This window comes from Talpa europaea (assembly GCF_964194135.1).
Source record: "Talpa europaea genome assembly, chromosome: 10".
Lineage (NCBI taxonomy): Eukaryota > Metazoa > Chordata > Mammalia > Eulipotyphla > Talpidae > Talpa > Talpa europaea.
The window spans coordinates 41,857,901-41,883,950 of record NC_140077.1 but is presented as its reverse complement, the minus strand read 5'-3'; the positions used below and the strand labels follow the sequence as shown (position 1 = coordinate 41,883,950).

The 26,050-nt window shown below is 53.7% G+C and overlaps 1 protein-coding gene across 1 annotated transcript; it reads right to left on the bottom strand.

Moving 5' to 3' along the window:
- Positions 1-3,068: 3,068 nt before the first annotated feature.
- Positions 3,069-25,158, bottom strand: SPOCK2 (SPARC (osteonectin), cwcv and kazal like domains proteoglycan 2; the record flags this gene model as incomplete). The annotated part of the gene is made up of 10 exons (XM_084245671.1): positions 3,069-3,214; positions 3,379-3,516; positions 5,013-5,075; positions 6,390-6,608; positions 7,085-7,204; positions 7,816-7,930; positions 9,326-9,440; positions 10,480-10,594; positions 10,854-10,899; positions 24,970-25,158. The coding sequence occupies 10 exons, from the start codon at positions 25,156-25,158 to the stop codon at positions 3,069-3,071; spliced, it is 1,266 nt and encodes a 421-aa protein (XP_084101797.1).
- Positions 25,159-26,050: the final 892 nt, after the last annotated feature.

Genomic DNA, 26,050 nt, shown 5'->3' with positions numbered 1-26,050 from the left:
ACTCATTGGCGAAGTTGGAAGCAGGTGGAGCTCATGAAAGGCTGAGGGGGTGGCCTGTCCACCAAAACCAGGCAGGCTGGCATGAGGAAGGAAATGTGACCACTCGCCATGGGAGGTGACAGCCCCTGCAGAATAACAGGGGTCCAGCCACAGCACCCCGTCACACGCTAATCAGCTTCACCTCCCTCTGAGCTTCACCTCCTTCCTGAGCCCCCACGCTTTGCCTCCTTCTACATCCCCCTTGGGCCCACTCTGAGGGTCTCTCAAGGCACATTTGCTCTCTCCAACTGCAACCTACCCCATCTTAGACATACGTACCCAGCTCTCCCAGGGCCGAGCAAGAAATGGTTCTTTTAAAATTTGGCTGAGTTCCTTCCAATGCAGCCTAATTCCCTTGCCTGGCTAAGCCAGGGGAGTGAGGACAGGATGAAGAGAGGACATTCGGATAAAGGGGCATTCGAGGGACCAGGTGGCAAACAGCTTGTTCAAGGGCATGAATCCAGGAGCTGAGGAAGAACCAACCGGCATCTCACAAGGAAACCTAAGTCACTCAGAAGCCTGCAGCCCACAGGAACAAGCTGGGTGGCTTCAGTCTCAGAGAATGGGTAAAAAGCAGTGTGGGGGCTTCAGAGACAGGGTAAGACCAGATCCCTAGTCCCTCCTGGGTCTAGTTCAGCGCCTTTTGCTTTCTTTCTACAACATATTTACAAGGTCATAAAAATGTGCACAACTGGAAGACCCAGAGACACAAAGAGAGCACATACCCCCAGGTGGGGAGGGCAACAGTGAGAGGAGAGGGGTGGCCCTTCCTCTCTGCCACCTTCCCACCCCAAAATGCCCCAGCATCCTCCACAGCTGCCCCCAGGAAGACAATTCAGAAACCTGAACTGGGACAGAAGGAAGAGACAGATTCCAATCCTAGCAAAAGCAGGAAGTTTCAAGTAGCTCTGAATGAAAGGAGCACTGCTCAGAGAACAGAGGGCATTTCCCTGAACTGAGCCGGGGACCAAAAGGAGGGGAGGGTGGGCAGGGCGCGGGAGGTGGGGGAGACAGGACGCGGGGGATCTGGAACAGCGCTAGACACCTTAACAATCAGAACTGTGCTGTGGAATGAGAAGCAGTTTATGGGGCTAACTGCAGTTTCATTATTTTCCCCAAGAGAGGGTGTGGAAGATGTTGATTCTGGGGGAGAGCAAAGGGGCGGACCAGGTGAGGTTCTTCCATGGAGTTCAGTAACAGCGAGTGCCGCAGAAGCCGGGGAGAGCCAGACTGGAGCCTTGCCCAGGGAACCTCAGGGCGTGGACCCCTTACCCTGCAGCCCACTCACTACATGGTGTCTGTACGTTCACCCCAGGCCCCCAGGGATGGCCCCTAGGCTCACACACAAGCACACATGCACATGCACGCGCGTGCACGCGCACGCACGCACACACACACACAAACACACACACCACTCACCATGCACTGACAGGCATCAGAAGCCCAAGTCCAGGTAAGAAATTCTTCATCAAAGGTATTAAAGAATTTGCTTCAACAGGGAAGACTAGACAGAATGGAGGGAGAGAATGGGGCAGCTTCTCATCCTTCCTGCCCCTATCCAGTAAGGAAATGATTTGGGGGGACGGCAAGGTGTGCCTCAGAGCCTCACCACTCCAGTCCCATTTGGCTTTTCATGATTCCTGAACAGAGTTTTGGAGAAGCCTCTCCACTAGAGCAGCCCCAGAGGACTCTCAGAGGGACAGTCAAATCCCAGGAGCTGAGGATGGTGGCGCCGGAAGTGGCCATGGAAGCCTCTCCCTTGAGAAGAGGTGGAGAAAGGGCAAGAGCTCAGGAGAGAAGGAAGGATACAGCTTTCCACTCATCCTCCTTCAACAGGGCCTCAGCGATAATCCTTTCTGTTGGCCGGGGTGGGAGGGGAGCATTTAGTTAGGGAGTCAGAAAGGAAGAGGCACACAGCCCCCCAACCTTTTGGCCAAGATCCAGGCTCTTCATTTTCTGCTTGATCCTCAGACTCCCAAAAAGGACAAGGGAATCGAGTAATGGGGATGGGGGGCAGGTGCCACTCTCCATGGGGTCAAGCAGAACTCACCTGCATCACTACTTCCTCCAATGGACAGCTCACACCAGACCCCCACCTGAGACCCACAGAAAGGGCCTTGCTATTCTGGGGTCTGGCATTCACGGCTGCCCCATCTCCACTCCTAAAAGCTCTTCCCTGGATCTTCAGCAGTAGTGTCCCTGCTGAGCTGGCCCCTTCCCTCTTCTCCTCACACTCCACTCCACACTGGGCAACATCAACAAGGTCTTCCCCTTCCCCTGGCCCGTGCTTCTGCCCCCAGCTCCTTCTTGACTACCTCTGGTCATATCAGTTGGTTTGGGAAAGTTTTTCTAGTGCTAGGGAGTCCAACAAAGGGAAAGGGCTTGCTGTGGAGAATGCTCACCCCAACTCATCTGAGCCTGAAGAAGAGGGTCACAGGCAAATTGACCCAGCTTCAGGAGAACCCCCAACCAGTAGACAGCCCAATGCCTTCCCTCCCCTCTGCAACAGGAGACACCGAAGGACCAGAGCTCCACCCTAGAAGGGGGAAGGAGAAGGCAGGGCTGGCTAAGCAGAGAACAGCAAATCAGGACAAGGATGTCAGGGTGGGGCTCAATGGGGCTAGGGGACTTGGCAAGGGGGAATCTTGTTGCTTTCATTTTGACCTAGCAGTGTGCGTGTGAATGTATTATTTTTTAAACCAACAACAAAGGGAAAGAAAACAGCTAAAGGAGGCTGAGGGGGACTTTGGGTGACTCACTCTGCCTGGAGCAGTGCGGACCAAGGACATATTTATCAGGGTGCGCGTGCACACACACACACACACACACACGAGCGTGTGGTCTCACATCCCAAACATGCACACACGGTCATGCACACTCACACACCCAGTCCTCCCCATCGAAGCCAGGGTCCTTCCAACTGTATTTTCCGGATCCATTTGCTAAGCTGCCTGCTTCTGTCCAGGTCTCCGCTGGCCCGTCTCCCCCGGCCGTCAGCACCCTGGCCTTCCATGGCTCCCCTCGGCCATCTACCAGATGTAGCCTCCGTCGTCCGCCTCGCCCGCCTCTCCCTCCTCCTCCTCAGCCTCCTCGCCTGCTTCCTCTGTCTCCTTTTCCTCCTCATCCTCCCAGCCAACGCCGCTCCCAAAGTCCCCAGAGAAGCCCACGATGTCATCTGTGAGGTGAACAAGCCAAGAGGCAGGTTAGGACCCTCCTGGCTGCCTCTCCCCGCTGCGGGTGGGGAATCTGCCACACCGAGCTAGAACAACCCCGCCCCCCAGACTCCCTCCCAGGCCCAGGTGCAGGTCCAAGGCTTCCCATGAGGCTGCCTGCCCTTACCACAGTCGGGACTCCCATGGGTGCGGGTGCCTGTCAGCTCCAGGCCCAACTGGTCCACACACCAGCAATCACCACTACTCTGGTCACACTGCATCTTGCGGTAGTAGCCATCCTCATCACAGCTGGGGATGAAGACTCCTGAGCGGGACAAGGCCCAGCAGGGTCAAAGCAGGGCCTTGGGTGTGGGCTCTTTGGAGAGGAGGCCCAAGAACTTTGACACAGGCCAAGGCCCGGACCCCACCAGAGTCCAGCCAGTGAGGTACTGACCAACCAACAAGAAAGATATCCAGGGCTTGACTGACTAGAGAAAACCCTCTCCCCCAAATGACCTACTCAGGCTCTTGTGATGTTCCCATTCACCTCCCGTTTCCTCAACTCTAGCTCAGGTCTTGTAGGTCAGCCAGTCTGAAATCATGTTCGATGCCCTGGATCCCACAGCTCTTCCTCTGGTCTGGCTGCTGCTGCCAGCAATGCACAGATTTCTCTCAGACACTCTGATTTGGATCTGCCTTCAGGGCCCACCCATTTTCCCGCAGACCCCAGAACTGCTGCTGCTCTGTCCACTCAACAGATGATTTCTGAAATCAGTCTGGGGACTGAGATGGACTCTGCCCACTAGGGGGATTGAAACACATATAGAATTGGTGATACCAGGTATCACGTGATGGGCGCCGAGGCCCAGCAAGCATGCTCAGGGACCACAGACCAGAGAGGATTGCTGTCGTGAGGGATGATCATGGTGGCTCCCAGCAGAAGTGGTGCTGATACCTGCCCTTAAAGGGGACTGGGCCAGTGGTCAGTATGGCTCTGGGAAAGTTCCGGTGTGTGCTTTTATGTGTACTGGTTTTGTGGACCCACTTAAATGAATGCCCAGCTGCTCTCAAGGAACTAGGAGGTGCAAGTGACCTGCCCCCAGGATCTCTGCCCCTCGACCACAGACAGCCACATGGGTCCTTTCTTTCCACTTCCTAGGAACCTCGAGCCTTTTTCTGCCCTGGAATGTGTCCTTGGCTGGCTCACTGTCATCCCTAAGGTCTTCTCCTTAAAATCAGCTCCACAGAGAGCCCTGATGCCCAGGCTAATGTATGTCCACTTCTATTCTCCTTTAGCACCACAAACAAGCCACAACTGATAGTTCTGTCACTTTGGTATGTCAGTGTGTATGATTCTCTGAAGTAATACTGTTTATTTTATGAGGTACCGAACCTTGTGTTGGCAGACACCAAATCTGTCTTGCCCATCAGGAGCTGGCCTAGGTCTGTTGTCTCTCCAGGGCTGGCACTCAAGTGTCTGCTGAGTATCTGAGCATCTGCTGTGGCAGGGCCTCACACAAGCTTTGCACACATGCTGACTGAGCTGAGCTGAATGGAAGGTTCTAAGATCTGTATCCCAGCCTCCACCCCTGGCACCATGAGCACAAAATTTCTGCTTAAAAATCACTTATTGAGGAACTGACTGGAAGACTATGCCCCACCACGAGAATAAAAACAGAAAGGGATTTCCCTCTTCTGTCTTCTAGGCCAGGGCCTCCTTAGCTACAACACCTTCCACCAGGGGATGGAAACTTTGGGCCTCAGAGGGACCCCAGGGAACCCCTTTCTGCCTCATCTAAGCATCCCACCGAGTCCCCTCACCTGGCTTCTTCTTGGCAGCCTCTTGGATTTGGATGCGCTCCAGCTCTGCCAGGCAGGGGGGCTCTGCGGGGAGAAAAGCAACCTCTGATGGGGCCTGTTTCATGGTGCCGGTAGGACTCACTGAGCCCCTCAATACTTAGAAGCCCAGTAGGGGCTCTACAAGGTGAAAATACCCAGGCTCTGATGCAGCCCAGCCCACAGAAGTGGGATGCACTGTCCCTCTAATGTCCCTGTAATCGACACAGGGGATATTCAGGATAAAAATATCAATGCTGTGGATAGGCTGAGGTGCCCCAGGAAACCTAGGGCTCTTGGAGGGTGTGTGAACAGCATTCAGAAGAGGAGGTGGGGTGAACGTATAGACATCCCAGAATGAGAGGTCCTGGGGGAGCCTAAGACTCGAGGGAACATTAGATGGAAACCTGAAAGTATCTGGCAGCCAAAACTAACTTATCTGTGACCTTGAGAAGTCCTCTCTAGCTCATCTCAGCTAGAAGACTGGCAGGTAGTAAAATAAGATCAGTTCCCAGCTTCCCGCCCAAGGCTGCTAAACAGAATAGAAGGCATGAGCTTAAAAGGCCTAGGAAGTAAAATGCTAGAGAAGGCAGATGGCAATCAGGGGTAATAAAACAGATCCAATTACCTTGATTTGTGATTTACATGGTGCTGTGCACTCAGATTTTCTTGGACCAGCCTCAAAAATCTCTGAGGTGGGCATTATTGTCTCCAGTGTAGATGAAGAAACAGGACTCAGAAATATTCAGTATCTGCCCAGAGCCCCAAGTCAACATATGGTGGAGAATTAGCAGAAGTCTGGGCCTTGGCCATCCATGGTGCTGTGCTACTTTCACCACAGACAACAGCCAATGGGCTGGGCAGCAGAGCCTTTGGGACCTGTTTCCCCACTGATGATGTTTGCTGCTTGGCTTAGATGCTGTTCTAGCACACATCCAGGTCTGACTCAGGGTGGCAAATGACACCACACCTCTAAACTAATGGTAAATATGTGAGCGGCACCCAAAAATGGAATCACAGAGAAACCAATGTAGCTTTGGTTCCAGAACCTCATCAAACCTTTGAAAGGCCCTCCGGAGCCATGGGAATTTTATATTTATAGTGATTAATACTCTTTTAAAGAAGGCCTCCCAAAGTGCATAAGCTTCATTCAGCACCCACAAAATCCATACCCAGCTAGGTGCCCGCTAAGGAAGGGAGTTAAGTGCTGGATCCCTTGGTTCCAACAGATGAGGTACTTAGAAAGCACAGGAAATGGGCGGGCTAGAAGGTTCTGGGTCTGGGAAGGTGGCCAAGAGCCTGGAGCAAGGGGCAGAGCCCACAAGGGTGAGCCAGAGGCCTGGGTGAGGGGGTCACACTCACTCTCCCTCCAGAAGCAGAAGCACCACTCGGCAGTGGAGACACGGCCATCCTTGTAGGTGTCACAGGAATTGAAGAAGGGGCGGATGCAGACCTCGTACTTGTCCAGATTGATGGCCGCCAGCTCTGTCTGGTCCAGGAAGAGGTCGGCACTGGTGTCCAGCTTGGAGAACATCCAGCCAATGGAGTCCTTGCAGCTGGCCCCCAGGCTCTTGTCTAGGCCTGCAGAGAAGGTCAAGGTTCAGATATGCTCAAGATAAACCACTCCAACCATGTACAGCCACCTCTCTACCTCTCCATCAGCCCCACTCCTTTGTTCAGGATCAGGGCAACTCAGAATCTAACCACAAGTTAAGAAACTCAAGAATGGCCAAAGGTCATCATCCTCTGCCTCGACACAGAACTGTACCTATACCATTCAAAACCTTGTCTGAAAGCCCTTCAGAGAAATAATCTCTCCCTGTACCTTGGCTACCCATGTCAGGGTTTAAACTCCCTCTACCCATTGTAAGAAACTCTTGTTATTAGCTAACCTAATTTTTCCTGGTCTGATTGAAGTTTAGCCACCCTTTGCTCCAGGGTTAGCCTCTTTAAGAGGCTCAGAGTCTTGCAGCAGGGGGCACAAGTCAGGCTGGCCCCAGGACACACCTATGTCCCCATCTCCCTCCCCCACCAAGCAGAGCACCCAACTCCTTTACCACTGGCCGAGCTGGCTCCACTGCTGGCTGAGCCGTTCTGCTTGGAGTTCTCATGAAGGAGCTGGAACCAGTCCCGCAGCCGATCCCCCAGGTCAGCCAGGTCCTGACCTGTGCAGGTCTCTGCAGTTGGCAGAAGAGGGAGAAGGAGATGGAGATGAAGATGGGGTGAAGCAGCAAGCATGACCTCAGCTTGGGGTGATGCCCCATAAGCCAGGAGACTGGGCAGTGGTCAGAGTGAAGGGGAATTGGAAATCGGAGGTTCTGTCTACCATCTTCCTCACTCCCCTGCACTTCTTCCTAGCACTAAAATGCACAGCCAGGGCCAGGGCCCTGCCTGCACTCCACCTCCCAGACACCCAAGCTCTCTCACAGCCCCACTGGTTACTTAGGCCTTTCCTTATTTTTGCTACTTCTCCCTTCCCACTCCATGAACCTCTCTCGCCATCCCACAGCCCAAAGAGGTACCCAGACAATCAGAGAGGGGAGGAAAGGGAGACAGGGAGGGGTGAGGCAAAGAAGGGAGGGAGCACAAGGGTCTATGGTGGTGGACTCGGGGCTCTTGGTGGTGAGCCCACTATGGCAACAACGCCTGCGGTGGGGGTGCAGATCCCATACTTCTACAATGGAAATGGTGTAAACCACTACTAACTCAATAAGAAATAATTAAAACAAAAAAAGAGGGCCTGGAAGCAAAACCCCCAGCCTGCCTGTGGCCCAGAGGTCCTCATTACCTGGTTTGCCATCGGTGGTGGAGGTGGCAGCCTGCTCCGTGGGGCAGGGGCACGGGCCCTCGCACCTCACAGTCAGCTGCTTGTTGCTCAGGCACGCCTGCTGCTCCAGCTTACACTACACGAGAAGAAAGGCCCCATGGGTCCCCGCAGCTGGGGGCACCCTCAGGCCCACCATGGCAGTCACATCTGCCTTCCCCTTTGGAGACGGGAGGACAGAGCCCCACAACAGCCTGCCTTATCACTCTGGAGGCTGTGTGTATAGTGGTAAGAGAAGACAGCCTCAGGAAGGAGGTCTCAGGGAAGGGAAGGCTCCCGTGAACCCCATTCTGCGTATTTCCCTTTCCCAGGATACCCATCCCACCATCCCAGTGGTTCTTTGCCAAAACCAGCCTCTATAGTGTTCCCGCTGGCAGTTCTGGCTTCTCCCTATGTGGTAACCACTAATGAGAAGACAGTCATTGTAGCATTTTACATGATCTCACTTGGTCCCCTGCTCACAAGCTCAGAGACACCCTGGGACTCCCCCAAGGTCCTGGGAAGCCAGACTCCTGATGACATCTGCCTCCCTACAGGACAGCTTTCTGCCCAAACACAGCTTTGCCCTCAGGTTGCCTGACACAAGGCTCTTCTCCTCTTTTCCCTCTTTCAGCTCTTTTTCCTTTGCATCCCTCCTGCTTCCTCCATGCAGCTTCTGCCCTCAGCCTCTGGCTCTTCTTTCCCTGACTCCCTCTCTCCCAGGTGACCTCATCCCTTCAGGGGACTTCAGTTATGATCCACAGAGGGTGAAACTTCAGTCTTAAACTTTGACTTAAATCTTAAATCTTCACTTCACCCCAAAAGCACTCCCAGGCCCTAGAACCCAAGCCTAGCTAACAGTCAGTGCCCTCCGAGTGCCCAGCAACTCCCAGCTCTTCACTGCTGGTGGAGGCCTTCACAATCAGCTCCACCTTTCTATGTTACTTTAAAGTTCAAAGGATGTTTTCACAAATATTGTCTCATTTAATTCTTACAAAAATCCTAGAAGGTAGAGATTTGTTTCCCTAATCACCATTCCCTCATGTGCTTGTCTCATGAAGGATTATTTCCTCCTGCCCCAGAGCCCGGTACTTGCAGTGAACACTGTCCCCCTGTTCCCTCCAGGTGCCTCTGGAAAGTTCTGTCCTTCACCCCTCAACAGCAGGACAACAGAGCTTCCTCCTTCCCCAGACCTCGATCCTCTCATGGGGCCCTTACATCACTATTCTGACATGCAGTTACCTGCCTATCTGCCTCTTCCCTACCTGCACCTTTCTGAGATCAAAAGTAGCGCCTGGCTTCGACTCTCAGGTAGCTCCAGCCCAGATCTCAGGCCTCCCTGCTGTGGTTGGCAACACTGAATGCAATGACCACATCCATCTGGCCCCACATCAGTACTCAGAACCCTGGGAGACCTTGGCTGGGTTGTCCTTGCTGCTCCCTATGACCTCAGGTGCACCTCACCCCTACTCTGTCTTGACCCAGAGTTCCTCACCACTGAGCTGTAAGTGTGGCCATCCGAGCCGCAGACAGAGGCGAGCTGGGCCATGTGACAGGGCTTGCAGATGGAATCTCTGTTTCCATGGAGTTTCAGGGCAGGCTGCTTGATCCTACAAAAGGAGAGGGAAGGTGAGGCCACAGAGATGGAGGCGAAAATGAGAGCGGGATAGGGAAAAGGAAGGCACAGGACAGCTGTCCCAATGAGAAGCTGCTTCTGCTGATCTCCAGTAGTGGGAACCGCCTGCCTCCCTGCCCCTGGCTGCTCTCCCCTCACACTCCTCCAGCCCTCTCTAGGTCACTGGGGTGGAAACAAATGGGCAGGGTACAGACCCCAAGTTTCCCCTTTCCCAGGGGTTACCGAGTCCAGCAGGGCCATAGGTAGCAATACCAGGTCAACTGCAAGAGGTAAAAAGGAGTCATATTCATTCCAGGGATCAGCCCAAATCAGAGGTTACTAACTGATAGTCCTCAGGCCACATCTGGCATCTAGACTCGTTTTGTTTAGCACCAAGGGATTTGTTTTTAATTGAGTTATTCACCAACATTTACAACATGAAAGAGTTCACATAAAAACCTGGATTCCTGGCCATCTCAGTAAAATGGAAGACAGAAGCATCCTGATCCTACACCCCCACCCCCCCACATGGCCATAATCTCCTAGACTATGGCAGACACTTATGACTTGCTCCTACCAAATAGAAATGGCAGAAGTAATGTGTGACTTTTGAGATTCAGTCATAATGAATTGTGGCTTTTTCTCTCCCTCTCAGGGATGACTCGCCTTAGGGGAAGCCAGCTGCCATGTTGTAAGGACCGTCAAGTAGTTCTTTGGAGAGGTCCATTTGACTAGGAACTGAGGCCTCCAGCCAGCAGCACTGTCAGCAAGCTTAGAACAACTCCTCCAGCCTCAACCCAGACCTAGATAATGCAAACCCACCCAGCACCCTGATTGTGACAGACGTTGAGTAGAACTACCCAAAAGAACCACTCTGGATTCCTGGCCCTCAGAAACAGCATGACATAAGACATGCTTGTTATTCTAAGTTTCATTTATTTCACCGAAATAGAGAATGAACAGGAGAGACATAATCCTGCTCTTGTTCTTCAAACAAACCCCCTCCAGGGCTCCCACCTCTCTGAGGCTCTCACCTGTGCTCCAGCTTCTTGCGGCTAATGCACATGGCCCGCTGGTAGCCCTGGGCAATGCACACCTTGTGACGGCTGCACTTCACCTTCTGACAGGGGTCCTTGGTGGTGTCCAGGGCTACAGGAACACAGAGTCAGGGCACAAGTCACCTAGGAATCAGTGCCAGAGAACCCAAGAGCCCCCAGCCCCACTTCTAAGCTGGAAAGTCCCTCTCAGTCCAGTGGCCCTGATAACCAGGACTCCTCAGTTCACAAGTTCTATCCCCACTGGGACCCGACTGATCAAGGAGTCCTGAGAGCCAGGGTCAAGACTTCCCTCCAGTCTCAAGTCTTCATGGGTGTCAGTTACCTTCCCCAACTTGGGAGTGGCATGTTACCTTCATCTCCTTGCTGATTGTCCTCCCAGCTCTTGATGTAGTCGTCCTAGGGGAAGACAGAGAGAGTGGGGCAAAGAAAAGGGCTAAGATTCACATCCCAGAGCCAAGGTTCAACTCCAGGGTCAAGAGGGGAAGGCTGAGCCCCTGCTCGCATAAGCCAACTGCCATCACCCTGTGGCTGTCCAGACATACCCTGTCCACCCAAGGCCTAGCTGGATGCCTCCACCATACTCCCACACCTCTATCTTTCTAAACCCATGTTCAGAATCCCTTCCAGCCTCTCCTAGAAGTTCCTCATCCTCCCCCCACCCCCATCCCATGGTGGATGCTGCAGGGAAGAGGTTGGGAGGGTGGTGTGGAGGAAGAGGAATGTGGGGTGTGCAGCTGCAGACCATTCACAGCGGAGCCCTTGTGGTACTCACCTCCACCTCCTGGGGATCAGGAAGCAGCAGCAGGCCACGGCAAATGGAGCAGGAGAGAGGAAGAGAGAGGGATTTCTGTGTAAGGCTCACCCTCAGATCATGTGAGCCCAGGGCTCCCCATTCCTCATCAGGTAACTGTGAGTGCTGGGCAATGGTCATTGATTGTTACAGTCCTCTGACCCTAGAGCCTCCCGTCAGAGGACTGTATTCCCATGTCTTCACCATAGAGTTTCAGCCTGGCCCACTCAGGCTGGCTCTAGGAGCAGTAGGCGTGAGACCCCTGGTTATGAGAGGGTACGGCCCCAGCCCTCTCCTCCAGGCCCTGAATCCCTGGACCTTCACCCCACCCAGCCCCAAGCCCGGCCCCAACCAGAACAGATGTCTGGGGCCCCACACCACCTAGGGACAGTGATTCTCACACCAGAGCTCTGGGTGCCCCGGAAACACCACTCTCTGCCTTCTGTCCCCCATTAGGCAGTCTCTTTCCCTGCCCATCATGTGAGTGAGGAAGGAAAGGCCTCTCCTCCAGGCTGCACTGGGACTACTTTTCACTGGAGGTCTGCACCTGAGGGCAGAGTTCAGATAGTAGGCTGAGAGAAAGGGGACCACCCAACATCCCTCCCAGAGTGGATGGCTTCCTCAGTTACCACAGTCCAGTTGCAAATCCTAAGTCAGAAGACCCTGAAAAGACCCTCTGAGGTTACCTGCTCCAGCCCCCTCCATGTGGTACAGCCCAGAGACAGGAAATGACCTGACCTGACCAAAGTCCCACTGGTACAGAACCCAGCCTCCTGATTTCCAACACAGACCGTGCTTGGCTACAACCCAGTCTGAGACCAAAGGCACGTGGGAGATGACTTCTTGGCCTGTTCTGACTGCAAGGGTATCCCCTGAACCCGTGGACCCCAGTGTGACCAGGGGCAGACTAGCTCCCACCTAGCATAGGTCCTTAGGATAAACCCCCAATCCTTCCGGTTTTCCCCACTTCCCTGATGAAGGCAGCTACTGGAAACCAGCAAACAGCTCCTAAGGTGCTCCTTGTGGAAATCACCAGCAGGCAGGGAGAGGGCTTCTCAGGATTGGAGGCTGAGAGTGCCAGGAAGGCAGCTGTCAGCTCCTCTGAATGGGGCTCCAAGAACTGGGGAGATGGGAGCATGAGGGGACACACTCAGCTCCCCAAGGATCAGAACTGTGCAGTGACAGGAAGCAGAGAACATACTGTGGGCTAGGGTGGAAAGGGGCCAGATGCCTGTGAGGCCTGGAGGAAAAGGGTTTACGCTCTCACACCACAGGGCACCCACAAGGAGCAGCAATGGGCATGAAGGGGAGTGAGTACCCACTGGGCTTTGCAAACCCACAGGCTCTGGAGCCTCTTTATCTCCCCTGGAATTGATAAGCATCAGAGGAACAGGCCTCTTGGGCAGAGGCCAGAAAGGGGCTAGGGTCCAAGAGGCAGCTGGCATTACCACAGAGGTAGAGCACACTGAGCTCAGGTGTGCACTTGGAGTGTGCTTTTGTACCCCGTGTGCTTCCAGGTGGCCCCGGGTGCATGCTCACGACAGGTATCCTCGAGCATGCGTGTGTGTGGGCATGCATGTCCCTGTCTATGAGCACGGATGGGTATACATGTGTAAGCAGCAGTGAATGCTGGGTGTGCAGAGGAAACAAGGACACTCGAGGCAGCTCACCCAGTACCAGATGGTTTTTATCCAGAAATGAAGTAACAAAACCCACTTCTGTGAGCAGCCTCCAGTTTTCACACTTGGGAGCCGAGGCCCTCCCTCAGGTTTGGCCTTCTTGCCTCTTCCACAGGAGAGAGGGCAGATGGGAAGAAAGGAAGGCAGGAAGGGGGTTGGGTAAAAGACCAGCCGACTTCTTCCCTGCAAGGCTCTGGCTTGTGCTGGCTCTGCTCTATCTGTCTGCTTTTCAAGTGCCTCTCTTTGTCCTTCTCCCTCTGACTCTTTCTCCCTACCCCTTCACTCCCACACATGTCCAAGCAGCCAAGTGCCTTGTGTCCTTGGGCCCAGCCAGGCGCAGGCAGGAGGAGACCACAGGGAGGGCTTCTGGAGAACCTGGCCTGGATGGACCCCTGGATATGGGCTCTACAAGCCCAGCCCAGGCTCCTGACTCAGCGCCCATCCAGTTCCACAGAGTCCTGAGCTGTCCTGAGTCTGTGGAGATGACAGAGCAGCTGACAGGGAATGAGGTACCACATCCCTCATTTGCTAAGGCTAAAGGGAGCCAGCCCAGGCCTGCCCTTCTCCGGGAACTCTTCTAGTGAGGTGTCCTCTGCCATGTTCACTCCTCTACAGATGGGGAATGGAGGCTGAGAGTGGCTAAGTGGCGGGGGCCAGGGCTGGAAGGATTGAGGCTAAAGTAGGCACTGACTTCCATCAGGCTGGGTCTTCCCACCAGCTCCATCACTCTCTGGGAGGGGAGTAGGCATGAGGTTGTGAAGAGGAGGGGAAGTGGTTGTAAGCAGAAGCATCTGAGACTCAGTACAAAGTGGGTTAAGACCAAGAATTTCTGGTTAGAAATCCAGGGGAAAATAGATTGGGGCACGAGGGATTTCTAAGAAAGTGGCTCCTACCATCAACTCCTTTGTTAGAGCTCTGGGAGGGAGTCATTTTCACCCCATCTCCAGCCCCCAGTGAGGATAAGTTCCTTTCTGGGATTTAGCCTGTAGGGGCTGAGTCCCTTCTATATACGGTGCTGCCCTGGGTTCTAGTTAAGTTTATTGTCTCCACTGGGGGTGAGGGATATGGAGGGAGGCATGAGTGGTTTTGAATCCCAGGACTCTCACACTCAGGAGAATGGGAGCAGCAGTCAGAGAGGAGAGGGGCTCTGGAGCCACACAAAATCCCCATGCTTCCCCTTACGAGGAATGCATCTTGACCTTCAGAAGCTCAGCATCTATCTCCTGGGACTACTTGGAGATCAACAGAGGTGGATTGTGGGATGCCCAGTGTCCAGAAAGCACTCAACAAATATAAGCTGCTACAGCAGAAGCACTAACTATGGATTTTGGGTGGAGAGTGTGGGAAAAGAACAGGAAATGGACAGGGACAAGTCACATGAGGAGCCCCTGCAAGTGGAGAAGAGGTCACCAAGCGGAGAGCAGAGACCAGTGGGGTGTGAGGGGAGTTGCCCCAAGCAGGGTAGGAGTGATGAGCAGTGGCAGGTGGGCAGAGCCCAGGAACACACCAAGGGGCCCCTGAGGCCCAGTATGCAGGCAGGTCCGCACTACAAGCTGATAAAGAGGTGTTTGCTGTCAAGTGTGAATAATGCTTTTCAATCAGCAGTGTCTATTTATGGCACCCAAGTGGGCTTATTAGCATTTGTGAGAAATGGTCTGATACAAGCCCCAGGGTGCTCTCAGGAGAGGCCCAGTTCTATCTTGGCTCTGTTGCCTATTGATGGATCGAGTCCTCCCCTGAGAAAAGGGGATTTGGGAGAGCCCATCTCCAGTGCTTTGGGGTGAGGCCAGAGGGGTGATGGGACCATAGGCTGACATTCAAATTTCTAACTGAAGGCAGAAGAGGCCATTTTGCCTGGTTTGCACAGCCAGCTGTGGCCACCCGACCTCCGGAGGCACTCAGCACAGAGCAGGCAGTGGAACAACTTTAGAAAAGTATAAGTGCACTTATATTTTCTAGTGTCTTTAAATTAAGCCCTCTTCACATATTTTTATGTGCCTATCTTCCTTTCACCCTCAGAGTCCTGAGAAGCAGGCAGGGCCAAAAGGATCAATCCTATAAATGAATGAGAAAACTGAGGTCCAGATTGGCAGAGAACTGGCCAAGGATCACAAGACAGATGAAGAAGTGGATCGGGATTTCCCATCTGGACCCAGCTCTGCTCACACACAGGTTCACACATACACATCTAGGTCCACGGGGAGGGAAGTGGGCAGCTTGCACTGAGAAGAAGCACGGAGGAAGAAACAGAGAGAACACTGGAACAGGACTCTGAGATGTCTGCTCTAAACTTGGCTCACAAGGGGTCCTCAGCAAGTCACTTTCCCTTTTGGGGTGAGTCCTCCTTTGTAGGTACCTCTCACTTATGTCTTCACATTAGAATCGCTCTTGGAGCTTCCTAAACCTTCCACTGCCCAAGCACCACCTGAGCCCACTGGAATCTCACGAATGGGCAGGCTCATGCAGCGCTCCTGCTGAGTCTGCCCACTGTGCCAGCTCTCAGGTCTGAGGTCCTTCCAGCTTTGCATCTTTTATCAAATGCTCTTCTTATTTCTTGGGTGTCTTCACCTCTCACGTGGGTCCTCGACAATGAAAAGGAGCAGCTATGCCTCACCAGGCGGTTTCTCAATTTCCAAGGAACAAACCAACTCACTGGAACCCAGTATCCTGACCTCCAATGCCAAGCCTTTGCCCTTGTAGGGCACATCATACCACCCTCTTCAATTTAACCCAAACCAAAAACTCTGCCCCGTCCTTATCTTCCCCACTCCACCTCCTAAATCTCCTCTAGCTTGATCTCCCTCATCATGCCCACTTGTCCTGCCTTACCAAGCCTGGCCTCATAGTCTCCTTCCTGGTCTTTCTGTTTGGCTCCATCCTCCACATCACTATAGTCACCGGATCTTTCCAGAATACAATTCCAATCATGTCTCTCCCTCCTTAAAACCGTCCCTCAAATAACATTGTGTTTTCCTCTGGGGAATAGGAATACAGAGACTTTTGGCATTTTTCTGCCTCTTTCCAAGTTTCTAAAATTTCCACAGTGAACATGTATTATTTCTGTACTAGATGAAAAAACACAGTAGTACTATATTTCAAAAACCTTCACTGGTTCCCTGTTACCTACAAAACAGTCCACTTTCTCTTCACCGTTCCTGGCTACCCCAGTGGATGTCTCAGCATGCTAGACCTGGCAGTTTCCTTTCCCACCTGCAACATGTGTTTGTATCCAGTCCTAGAAGATCTAGCCATCTTTCAAAACCCAGTTCAGGCATCTTCTTCCCTAACCCCATTCCACAGCTAGATTTCCTTCAGGCCAACTGCACCAGGTAGGAGCTTTTTATTGCTCCGGTTACACCAAGCAATGTTGTAGCTTCTGCTGTATTTACACGGTCAGTTCCTTAAGGGCAGACTCACAGAAAAGTCATCTGTCTATGCACCGAGCACATAGTGAAAACACTAGGAACAGCAGCTGACATCTTTTCAGGGATGACCACGGGGGAGGCATTGCACTGAGCACTTTATATTCAGTGGTTCATTTACTCTTCACAACAACCTGAAGAGAGCATTACTAGCATTATCCCCATTTCTCAGATGATAAAGTGGAGGCTTAGAGAAGTTAAGTGACTTGCACAGGATGACACATCAACTGCACAGCAGATAAATATTGCCTCCCCTCCCCCAGAAGAACTGTGATCCCACCATCTGTTCCCCTAACCAGGACTCTGTGCTACTTCACAAACGTTAGATGAACAAAGTCCCAGGCAGTGGTTGGACCCTGGAGCCTCAGCAGTGGGCAGTTTCCCTCACCACACCAGCCTTGCTTCAACCCCTTGGCAGGGATTCCTGCCAGAGAAGGGCCTGCAGGTAGAGAGGAAAACACCTGGGACACCCCCCCTCGCCCCTCCACCCTCCCAGGCACTCTCACACCAACGCCCCTGGTTCCGCTGGCTGGCTTGGAGCTAACCCATCTCCTGCTTTGATCTCTGCAGCTCAGCTCGGTTGCCATGGAGACAAGGCCCACTGTGCCAAACTGGGGGAGAGATGGTGGTAAGTGCGCAGGCCTAGCTGGGCTTAGGGGGCACATGCTGGGTGTTTCCTAGCGCTGTTTACTTCCTGTCATTTTAATTAGCACCCAAATCACCCGCTCACTTCACAGCTTGAATTAACCCAATCTCTCCCAGTCTCTCCATCTGGTGGGGAGGATGGGGCTCAGCGGTGAATCCAGCAAAGGAAGAACAGCCCACCCGAGGTTCTGACTGATTGAACTAAAGCTACCTGGGCAAATCTCCATAGTGCAGTGCAATGGAAAGACAGAGTCCCTCGCCCGGGCATGGAATCAGGGCATCAGATTTCAGCTTGGTCTTCCAAAGCTCTGAGTGCCAGCAAGACTATGGGCTAGAGTCCTGCCCATGCCACACCCCACTCCTTTTCTGGAGAGTGGGAATGACTTCCTTGGCTTCCTCCCTGAGCTGCGGAGGGGCCCAGGGTACTAATGTCTGAGAGAGCACTGTATAAAGTGCGAAGCTCTGTGCTTTCAAAAGCTGTAAAACAAAACCACTGTGGCTGGGTACTTTGGCACAAGGTGGGAGCCGAGCAAGGGTCAAGGGTGGGCAAGAGGCACACTTTGGTGCTGTGGTCAAAAGAGGCCTCAAATATACTTTTGATGTTTCCTCCAGATGAGGAGTTACAACCAGAGGCACCACAGGACCAAAAGACGTTCATCATGAGATGAAATAAACCACAGCTTTTTGTGACCCTGTTATGGCATTTCTTCATTTTTTAGTAGATCAATATCCTCTGAAAACAGAAAGTCCTGTACCCAGCATTACTTTTGCTTCATTCCTCAGGTGAGGGAGCCTGGGATGGAGCCTGATCCCTGGGGAAAAAGTTCAGGAGTCGTGGCTGGGCCACCTCCTGCCTACCTGCAAACAGTGAGGGGAGCAAATGGTGTGGCAAAGTGGGTTCCTTCTCACCTGCGGACTGACACCCCCGTCATGCACCTAAGCAGAAGGCATCTGGAGGAGGCAGTGCCCTCTGTGTGGAGGAGGTATTCATTAAATATTTGCTCCTCTCTTCAGTGGGAATGTGTGGAGGCTGTGTGTTAGGCCTGGACAAACAGAAGGAGACAGGCATCTGGGAGACAATCACCTCTCACCTCCTCTCCCCTCAGAGGAATTTCCTTCAGAGGGCAAAAATGTGTTTATCACTCCCCACATGCCAGAAACTCTGCCCAGCCTCAGGTATGCCCAAACCAACGCCCATCCAGAACTCCCCCAGCTCTCCATGACTCCAGGGGCATCTCAGGCCACTCCCCCAGCCCTTGGGTTTCTGCTCCACACCTCAGACCCACAGGTCCATGAAGGACAGAGAACAGTGGGGAGGCACAAAGAGGTGGAGGCCTTAAGTCCTGTACCAAGCTGCCTCAGGATCCCACTCTGGAACACAAGTTGGGGGCAGGATCTGAATCCCAGGAATCTCTGAGGAAACACAGGAAGGTGTGGTGAAAGAACATTAGTCTGTGAGGGAGTCTGGGCCTGCCTCATCCGTAAAATTTTGGGCTTAGGGCTTGGTGACTAGTGCTGTGGAGCTCCTCTTGCTCTTCCAAACTGAGAGTTTTGAGAAGTGGGGGAAAATTGCCAGAACAAGTTCAGATTCTCACACATCCTCCAAATGTTCGAGGGAACGAGGGATCAGGGAAGGAGCCAGAGTTGCATCCAGGCAGAAGCAAGACGCTGGCCAGGCCTGGCTGTCCTTCCTGCTCGGTGCAGCCTTGACCTCTTCTCGGATGTCCAGGAAGAAAGCAGATGGGGTAGGATGCCCTGCCTTGGGGAACCTGTTCTCCACCCGAGGGAGTCATGTGCTTACCCACCTACAAGCCCTGTTTTATGGGTGTTCTGTGGGCATACTGAGGTGAAGCAGGGAGGGTTTTAACTCCCTGCTTCCCCAAATAAAGGGTAAAGTGGGCCGCAGCTGGGCCCAGGCCCACAGACAGGGGCTGAAGGACAAGGGGGCATGGGGAGAACTTCCCTTCCTGCAAATGAGTCACAGGAGTCAGTGTGCTGGGGTGCTAGTTGTGTCTGTCCCAACTTTCCGGGGTCCAGAAAAAAGATGAGATCCCAAATAACCAGCCTGAGAACAGGTCAGAGGATGAGTTGGTTGAGATCCTTTCTGGTTCTCATATTCCGCAATGCATATATTTCTATTGAGCACCTACTGTGTACACAAATACCCTGTGCAAGGCCCTGGGGATGGGACAGTAGGTACACAAAGCAATCTATTTCCAGACTCTGCTGTCAGGGGCTCACCATGGGAAAGAATGTAATAACACATGTTAGAAATACCAGCAAGAGGACTCTTGAGCTATAAGCCCACAGTGTAAGTGATGCCACCAGGCAGCACCAGCATGTACAAAATGAGTTTATGGCCCAAAAATGCGGCAGGGCCCCTGAGGAAGAGGCTATACCTGCAACTGAACTTGGGTGAGCCCTCAGGGGGTCAGAGGCTAGCACATTTCAAGAATCACTTTATCCTCCAGCCTGCAATTGGACCTAAATCTGCCCACCACAGTTATATATAATGTGTTTAAGCTTTATCTCCAAACTTCGGTTTGCACACACACTTTGTCTATAGCCCTAAGAAGACTCATGTTATGCCTGCAAGGAAGCCTGTAAGGAGATGGTAAGCCCACCTCTTGCCTGGTGTTTGCCCCCAGATGCCACTAGGCCTCCTCCCTCAGGTTTCTCGGTCATTGGCTAATACAGCCCCCGCTGTATTGTGATCATGAGACTTTCTCAGGGACAAAAAGAAAACCTTTTCCATAAATCCAGTCTTGACGCCCACCTTGTGGCAGGGGCTAGACGGGATGGGTGGGGAATATCTTCAGGCCGAGAGGCTGCTGGTGGCCTCTAACGCCATCTTCTTGGAGCCACAGGATGGCAAGCACTCTGTAGATGATTCTGTTTAGCCCATCCACTAAACCAAGGGAAAATTCAGTGCCAGAAATCAGTGGCCTCCAAGGTCACACAGCTCGTGCTGTTCTCTCAGGAGGAAGCTAAGACAAGCAGAGTGCTCTCCTTGAGCCCGTGGGCTGGGGGGGTAGTCTAGAGCTCCACCAGATAGCCTGAGCCCTGCTGGAGGACAGGACGGTGTGCTGTTGGCTTTCCATCCTCTTTAGGCTGCTGGAAGACCAGAGGAGCAAATGACAGCCTCTCCAGGCAGTGTGCTCTTCTCCCCCTCTCTTCCAAGGCTTAGAGCCCCACTTGGTCCTCACCCAGCTGACACAGCTTGGGGAGATGCCAGCCTGCAGTGTGAGTGGAGCAGGGTGGAGGTGGAGGCCAGGGAAGGACCCATCCTCCCATCCCAATACCCCAATTATGGAAGCTATGCTGACCCAGTTTGGGGTTCTTCTCACACACCCACACTGACCCACAAACATCTGCGCGGTTCATCCCCACGTGTGTATTGGTTTAGGTGTGTGGGGGGAGGGGAGAAGTGGTGATGAGGGAGCCCCTTCCTGGCCGAACATTTCTACTGGCCAACTTGGTGTTCACACGAACACAAGAACTGCAGTCAGCAAGCAGTGTTTCCCTGGGCCAGAGCCCAAGATCATGCTTGCGGCCCTAGGAGTTACTCAGACCTTAGCAAAGGGAATTAATGGACACACACCAGTGCCTTTCTCATGTAGACTGAGGCACAGTGTGGACTAGCCCAAGAAATCATCCCTATGGTAGTTTTTCTATGAGCTAGAGAGTATTGTCTGAAAGGGGTGCTCTCCAGTCCTCTGATAAGATGCCTTCATATCCACACATTCATTTCTGTCTCTTAGCCTCAGGAAGCTCAGGGAGGTTGTGATGTACCCAGCCAGCAGAGCCAGAACCCGAGCCCAGGCTTTGTAGCTCCGGGCCCAGGTCTCACAGCACACTGCTCTCCTGTATCTCCTGAGTGGAGAGCTGCTTCTGGAGTGTCGCTAGGCCAGGGGCTGTGCGGCAGGCTGTGGCAGACTGCCCGAAACACTGAGGGCTTTCGCCCACCTTCCTAGGAGGTACTGCTCCCGCCCAAGACATCCTTGTTGACTCACAAGACACAAGCCAGGGTGGACTTTGTTCTTCAGAGTAGACTCTTCCCATTTTCACTAAGGGTTAAACTTAGAGTTCCCCGAAAAGCAAAGTTGAGTCAGACAACCTGGATTCAAGTCCCTCTGCTACTCACTAGCTTGGGTAAGTTCATTAACTTGCCTGTACCTCCATTTCTTTAACCCTAAAGTGAATGGGCTATAAAGTAATAGTAACTCTTTCACAGGTTGTTGGGGGCACATGAGGATATATAGGGAAAGTGGTTGGCACCAGTACAAGGAGACAGGTGGGCAGCCCTCTGCCAGGGTGTGTGTGTGTGTGTATACACACACACACACATATATTACTGAATAAAGCAAGTCCCTTACAGCAGGGACTGGCTGATGTAAGTGCTCAAGGCAATCAGTGATCCAACATATATTAACTGTGAGCCTCCTGAGTGCCAAGCACTGTGCTGTACATTGTAAGTATCATCAACATTTGATAGACATAGGCACTGGCAAAATGTGGCTCTTTGCCCACCTGTGTCTATGCAGGTGTCTCTCTTTTCCTTTCTCTTTTTCCTAATAAGACTTTTAAACTGTAAAAAACAAAACAAAATAAGAAAATCCATTTAACAGAAGTAGAGTATAAAGTAGAGAAGAGCCAAGAAGAAAAAGGTCAGTGCTGGCCTGCCAGCCTCTCAGAGCCTGCCCGCAAGAATGCTGTGTAATGGGCCTGTCTGCTCTCAAGTGTCCATCTCTCTCAATGAGGTCTAGATGCTTTGTTCCAAAGACTGGCAGTAAAATCCCACCCAGTCCTATAGGGAGTGAATCCAGAGATGGTAGTATCAGGCAGCAGGGCTCCCAAAAGCCCAGCACTGCCAGGGTAGGGAATGGCTAGATCTGTGGGACAAGGAGCACAACCTCCCTTTCGCCTGACATGTAATTCCCTCCTCCCTGGCAGCAGGGCATTGGGCATTACAAAAAGATACCCAAACACAAGTTGTGAGAGCCCTATGCCCACTGGAGGCAAGATTACTCGGCTGGTAAATCCTGCCTTCCCTATAATCCTAGAGCTCAGCGAAAGAATGCTAAGCTAAACTCCCACTAACCAGCCCAGACCACTTCCACACTGAAGCAACTCCCCAAGCTTTATTCCTCTTCATGCTCTTGAACCCTTTGACAAGATTCCCTTTTTCTTCCCTCCTCAATTCAATCAACCATTTAATGAGACATGTCCCTCACACACACTACCAACTCTCTGCTACTACTCCCCAAGAATATTCTACTCCTTCTGCTTGCCTCTCTTCTACCAAAGCAAACTGGGGGGTCCTGAGCTGTTTTCTGATTGATTATAAGCAAGGTTCTGGCTCAAAAAAACTACTGAGAGGTTCAAATTACTATTTCTACTATTTCTCTTTTAAGACGCTGAGAAGTATATTTTCAAGAAAGCTAGCCTGATGAGATGCATGTTAAGCCCCTTGTTACTGAGCCTAACTAAAAGTCCTCAAACCTTAGGGTGGGAAGTAGAGCCTCTATTAGCAGAGGAGGGATCAGAAGAGTCTGTGGCCCTGGCAGAGCCCCTGTGTACGATGTGTGCACTGCACAACTCCGGGGGGGTGCCATTCACATGACGGCACCATTACAATCACACAATGCAGTGGCTCTGAGCTAGCAGCCTCCTGCCTTTCCGCAGAAGCTGCCAATGGATTCCTAGAGCCAGGCACTCCTGCCCAGTTTTCTTTGTCCTCCTTCTCTCCCTAACCCTGCCCTCCCACAACCACGGCTACATTCAATGGGGTTTCAGAGGAAATCTGCCCTATAAAAGCCTCAGGCCACCCAAACCAGTACAGGACCTAAAGCTTTCCATGAATCCTATAGGAGTAGGTCCTGCAGAATTTCAAATCTTGTGTTTTCTTCTGATGAGCAAAGAAAGAAAGGGGAAGTGGTTGGCACCAGTATAAGGAGACAGGTGGGCAGCCCTCTGCCAGGGGGTCAAGCAGTCAGCCATTTATCCCCACCCACAGAGTTGGCTATTAGAAGCAGGTGGAGGATAGGAGGTGGGAAGAATTCTTTTATTTTTAAACCTTGCTGATCTGATTAAGCACTTCTTTCCCTCTGACCTTCACCAGCTCCACTGTGGAAGATCAAACTGCCAGCGAGTCAGAGGGAGGCCTGGAGCAGTGACACATGGATTCCGGATGGGCCGCTGCCTGCTGCCACCCCCTCACTGTGGCCACAGGACTGCTTCCCAGGCAGCGGCAGGAGACTGCAGCTAATCTGTGCTGGGCCTGCAGGTGCCGCTGAAAAGGCCTTCTTGGAAGCCCCAGGCTCCCTTCGCCACCACTGCCACCAAAGCTGGGTCCAAGTGGTGGGTGGGGCAAAGACTGAAGCCAAATCGCCCACTCCAGGGCCCAGGCCACTCAGCCCCAGGCGGGGCCTGGCAGCGAGCGGTTCCTTCTGAAGAATTACAACCCACCAGTTCGACTTGGGAGAGAAATAGTCACTTGCGTCACGATAACAAAAAGATCCATATCTCTGCTTCTTCCCAGCATTTGGCTGGGTATCATACGAAGCATGTGTGTTTTACACACATTTCTAAGGAACTTCTGGATGCACGCAGCTTAAGAGAAGATGAGAAAGGTCACGGCGTGGCTGTGCTGTATCAGGTGTGTCGGGTCAGGGCATGAGGGGAATGAGGAGCAAGGGCCAGACTCGAACTAGAGGCTTTTTGAAAACCGGCGTCAGAGAGCACCAGGCGCTGGAGACCGCCGCTCCACTCCCGCCCATCGGCTCCATCCTCCACCTCCCGTCCCGGCCCCGGGCTCTCCGGGTCCCAGTCCCGCCCCTGCCCTTCCTCCTCTCTCGACTAGCCCCTTACCGCCGCCTCCGGTTTCCCCTCTGATCTACAGGTGCCCGTAAACAAAGTGCTGCAGAGACGCCGGGGAAGTCCGCAGCAGCCTCCCCGCCTCCCACCCTGCAAAGTTCCGCCCAAGGTTAAGCCGGGCTTTAGGCGGGCGTCTGCCAGGAACACCCAGACCCAGCTTCTGGGCCCCCCTCTGCGCTTTTCAAGCCCAGGGAGCTAGAGTCGCCCCTCCGGAGAGAAGCCGCTCCCCGCTCCCCTCCCCCGCCCTGCGCTGGGCCGGGCTCCCCAGCGAAATGTTCCCGAAAAGCAGCACCCTCTCCACCCCGTCCGTGCCCGCGACCCCAGGCCTGGCACTAAGGGCCACCCACCCGGTCATGTCACGGCCGTGGCTGGCCCCACTCCCCACCCCCCATCACGGGCACGCCTTTCCATTCTCGTTCTAATGAGAATTGCTGGAACCACCCTGGCTTCCTAAGCAAACTCCAAAGCCCAGCCAAGGGTCTGGTCCGCTTCTTCCTCCCCCTCCCCCCAAGCCCAAGGTGGGCACGGAGGGCACGCGCGCCGGGCGCTGCGCCCCTTCCCGCCGGCCCCACCCAGACCTGCCCCTTCCGCAGTGCCCCGTATGTGGAGCCGCAGCATCCACCTGCCGGGGGCAGGCCGGGGGCGGCTTACAAAAAAAAAAAAAAAGAGAGAGAGGGGGGCGAGTAGGTCGGGCCCAGCCGCGCTCTCCCCGTGCACACCCTCCGGGATCGCGCGCCCCTCCCCGGCCTGCAGAGCGGATCCCTCCGGAGCGACTCCTGCCGGGGCTCGCCCGGGCGGTGCGAGGCTGAGGGTCCCCACCTCCCGCCCCCCGGGTCGGGGCGGCGCGGGGAGCACGGCCACGGCCGGGGGCGCCTCGGTTTGTGCCGGCAGCCCGGGCCGAAGCCGACGGTGCGCGCTGTTTACCGTGGGCGCAATCAGCCCGCTGCGCCGCGGGCGCCGGGGCTGCGACGTGCGGCCGCCGCTCCCCGCGCGGGGTCCCCGCCCGAGGCTGCCTTCCGCGCCCCGCAGCCCCGGCCCGGCCCGGCAGACTTACGTCTCGGAAGCGGTTCCAGTGCTTGATCTTGCCGCTGTACTGAGAGATGGACGACAGCCATTGCTCGTCCTCCATGAAATTGCCGGGGGTCTCGCCCTCCTTGAGCCCTTTGGCGTCGCCTTCGGCCAAGGCGGCCGTGGCGAGGAGCAGCAGCGGCAGCGCCAGGCGCCCGCAGCCCGGGGCGCGCATCGTGGTCTGGCTTCGCTCTGGGGGGGTCTGGATTCCTGCAGTATTTGAATGTTCTTCCTCCCACCCCACGGCGAGCGAAGCACACGCGATCGTCTTCCTCGGTCCTCCCCCAGCGGTCTGACTCCGGGGACAGACGGACGGTGGGTCTTGGCTGAATGTGACCTGGTTAGGAGATGCACTTGTCTGAAAAAGCCCAGCGCTGGCCGCGGAGAGCGAGAATCAGAGAGGCTGCGCCAGCAGGGGCCGTGTCTGTAGCTGTAGCATCAGCATCACGTTTGACATCATCATACCTGGTTTAAAAAAAAAAAAAAAAAAAAGGAGGGGGTAGATTTCAAAGGGAAGCGGTAGATCAGAGCTCAAAACGCCAGTCAGCCGCCGCAGAGCCCAGCCCAGCCCGGCTTAGCACTCAGGGAGTTGCAAACCAAGGAATCCGAATCCTCTGAAGTCCCTGCTGTTTTACCAAGGGTGGAGAGCAAGAAGGCCCCCAGGTCTCCCCAGGGAAGATGGGATTGGAGGGAAGACACAAAACTCTCCAATTTCAAAGCCAGCCAGGCTCAGGTGTCTGAACGAAAATTTGGCCACACTCTCCCCTTGCCTCCCTCCAGGGGCCTGCATCACAGCCCTGTTGGCTTCCTGAGAGTTATGGCTCTATAGTAAAGGGTGGCTTTCATAAGACAAAAGCCATATAACAACTGGCTGCCTCAGAACTATTGCTCCCCAACCCCACATGCTCTTTTCAAGGCAGGCCTGTGCAACTGAATGGCTGGTAAATGAGGCAGATGTCCCTTTCCCCAAGCAGCTGTTTAAGGGCTGTCACCCCTTTTGTTAGCTCTTCCTACCGCAATCTTAAGGCAAATGTCTGACCATTTCATCTGCCTTGAGGTTGCAAGTT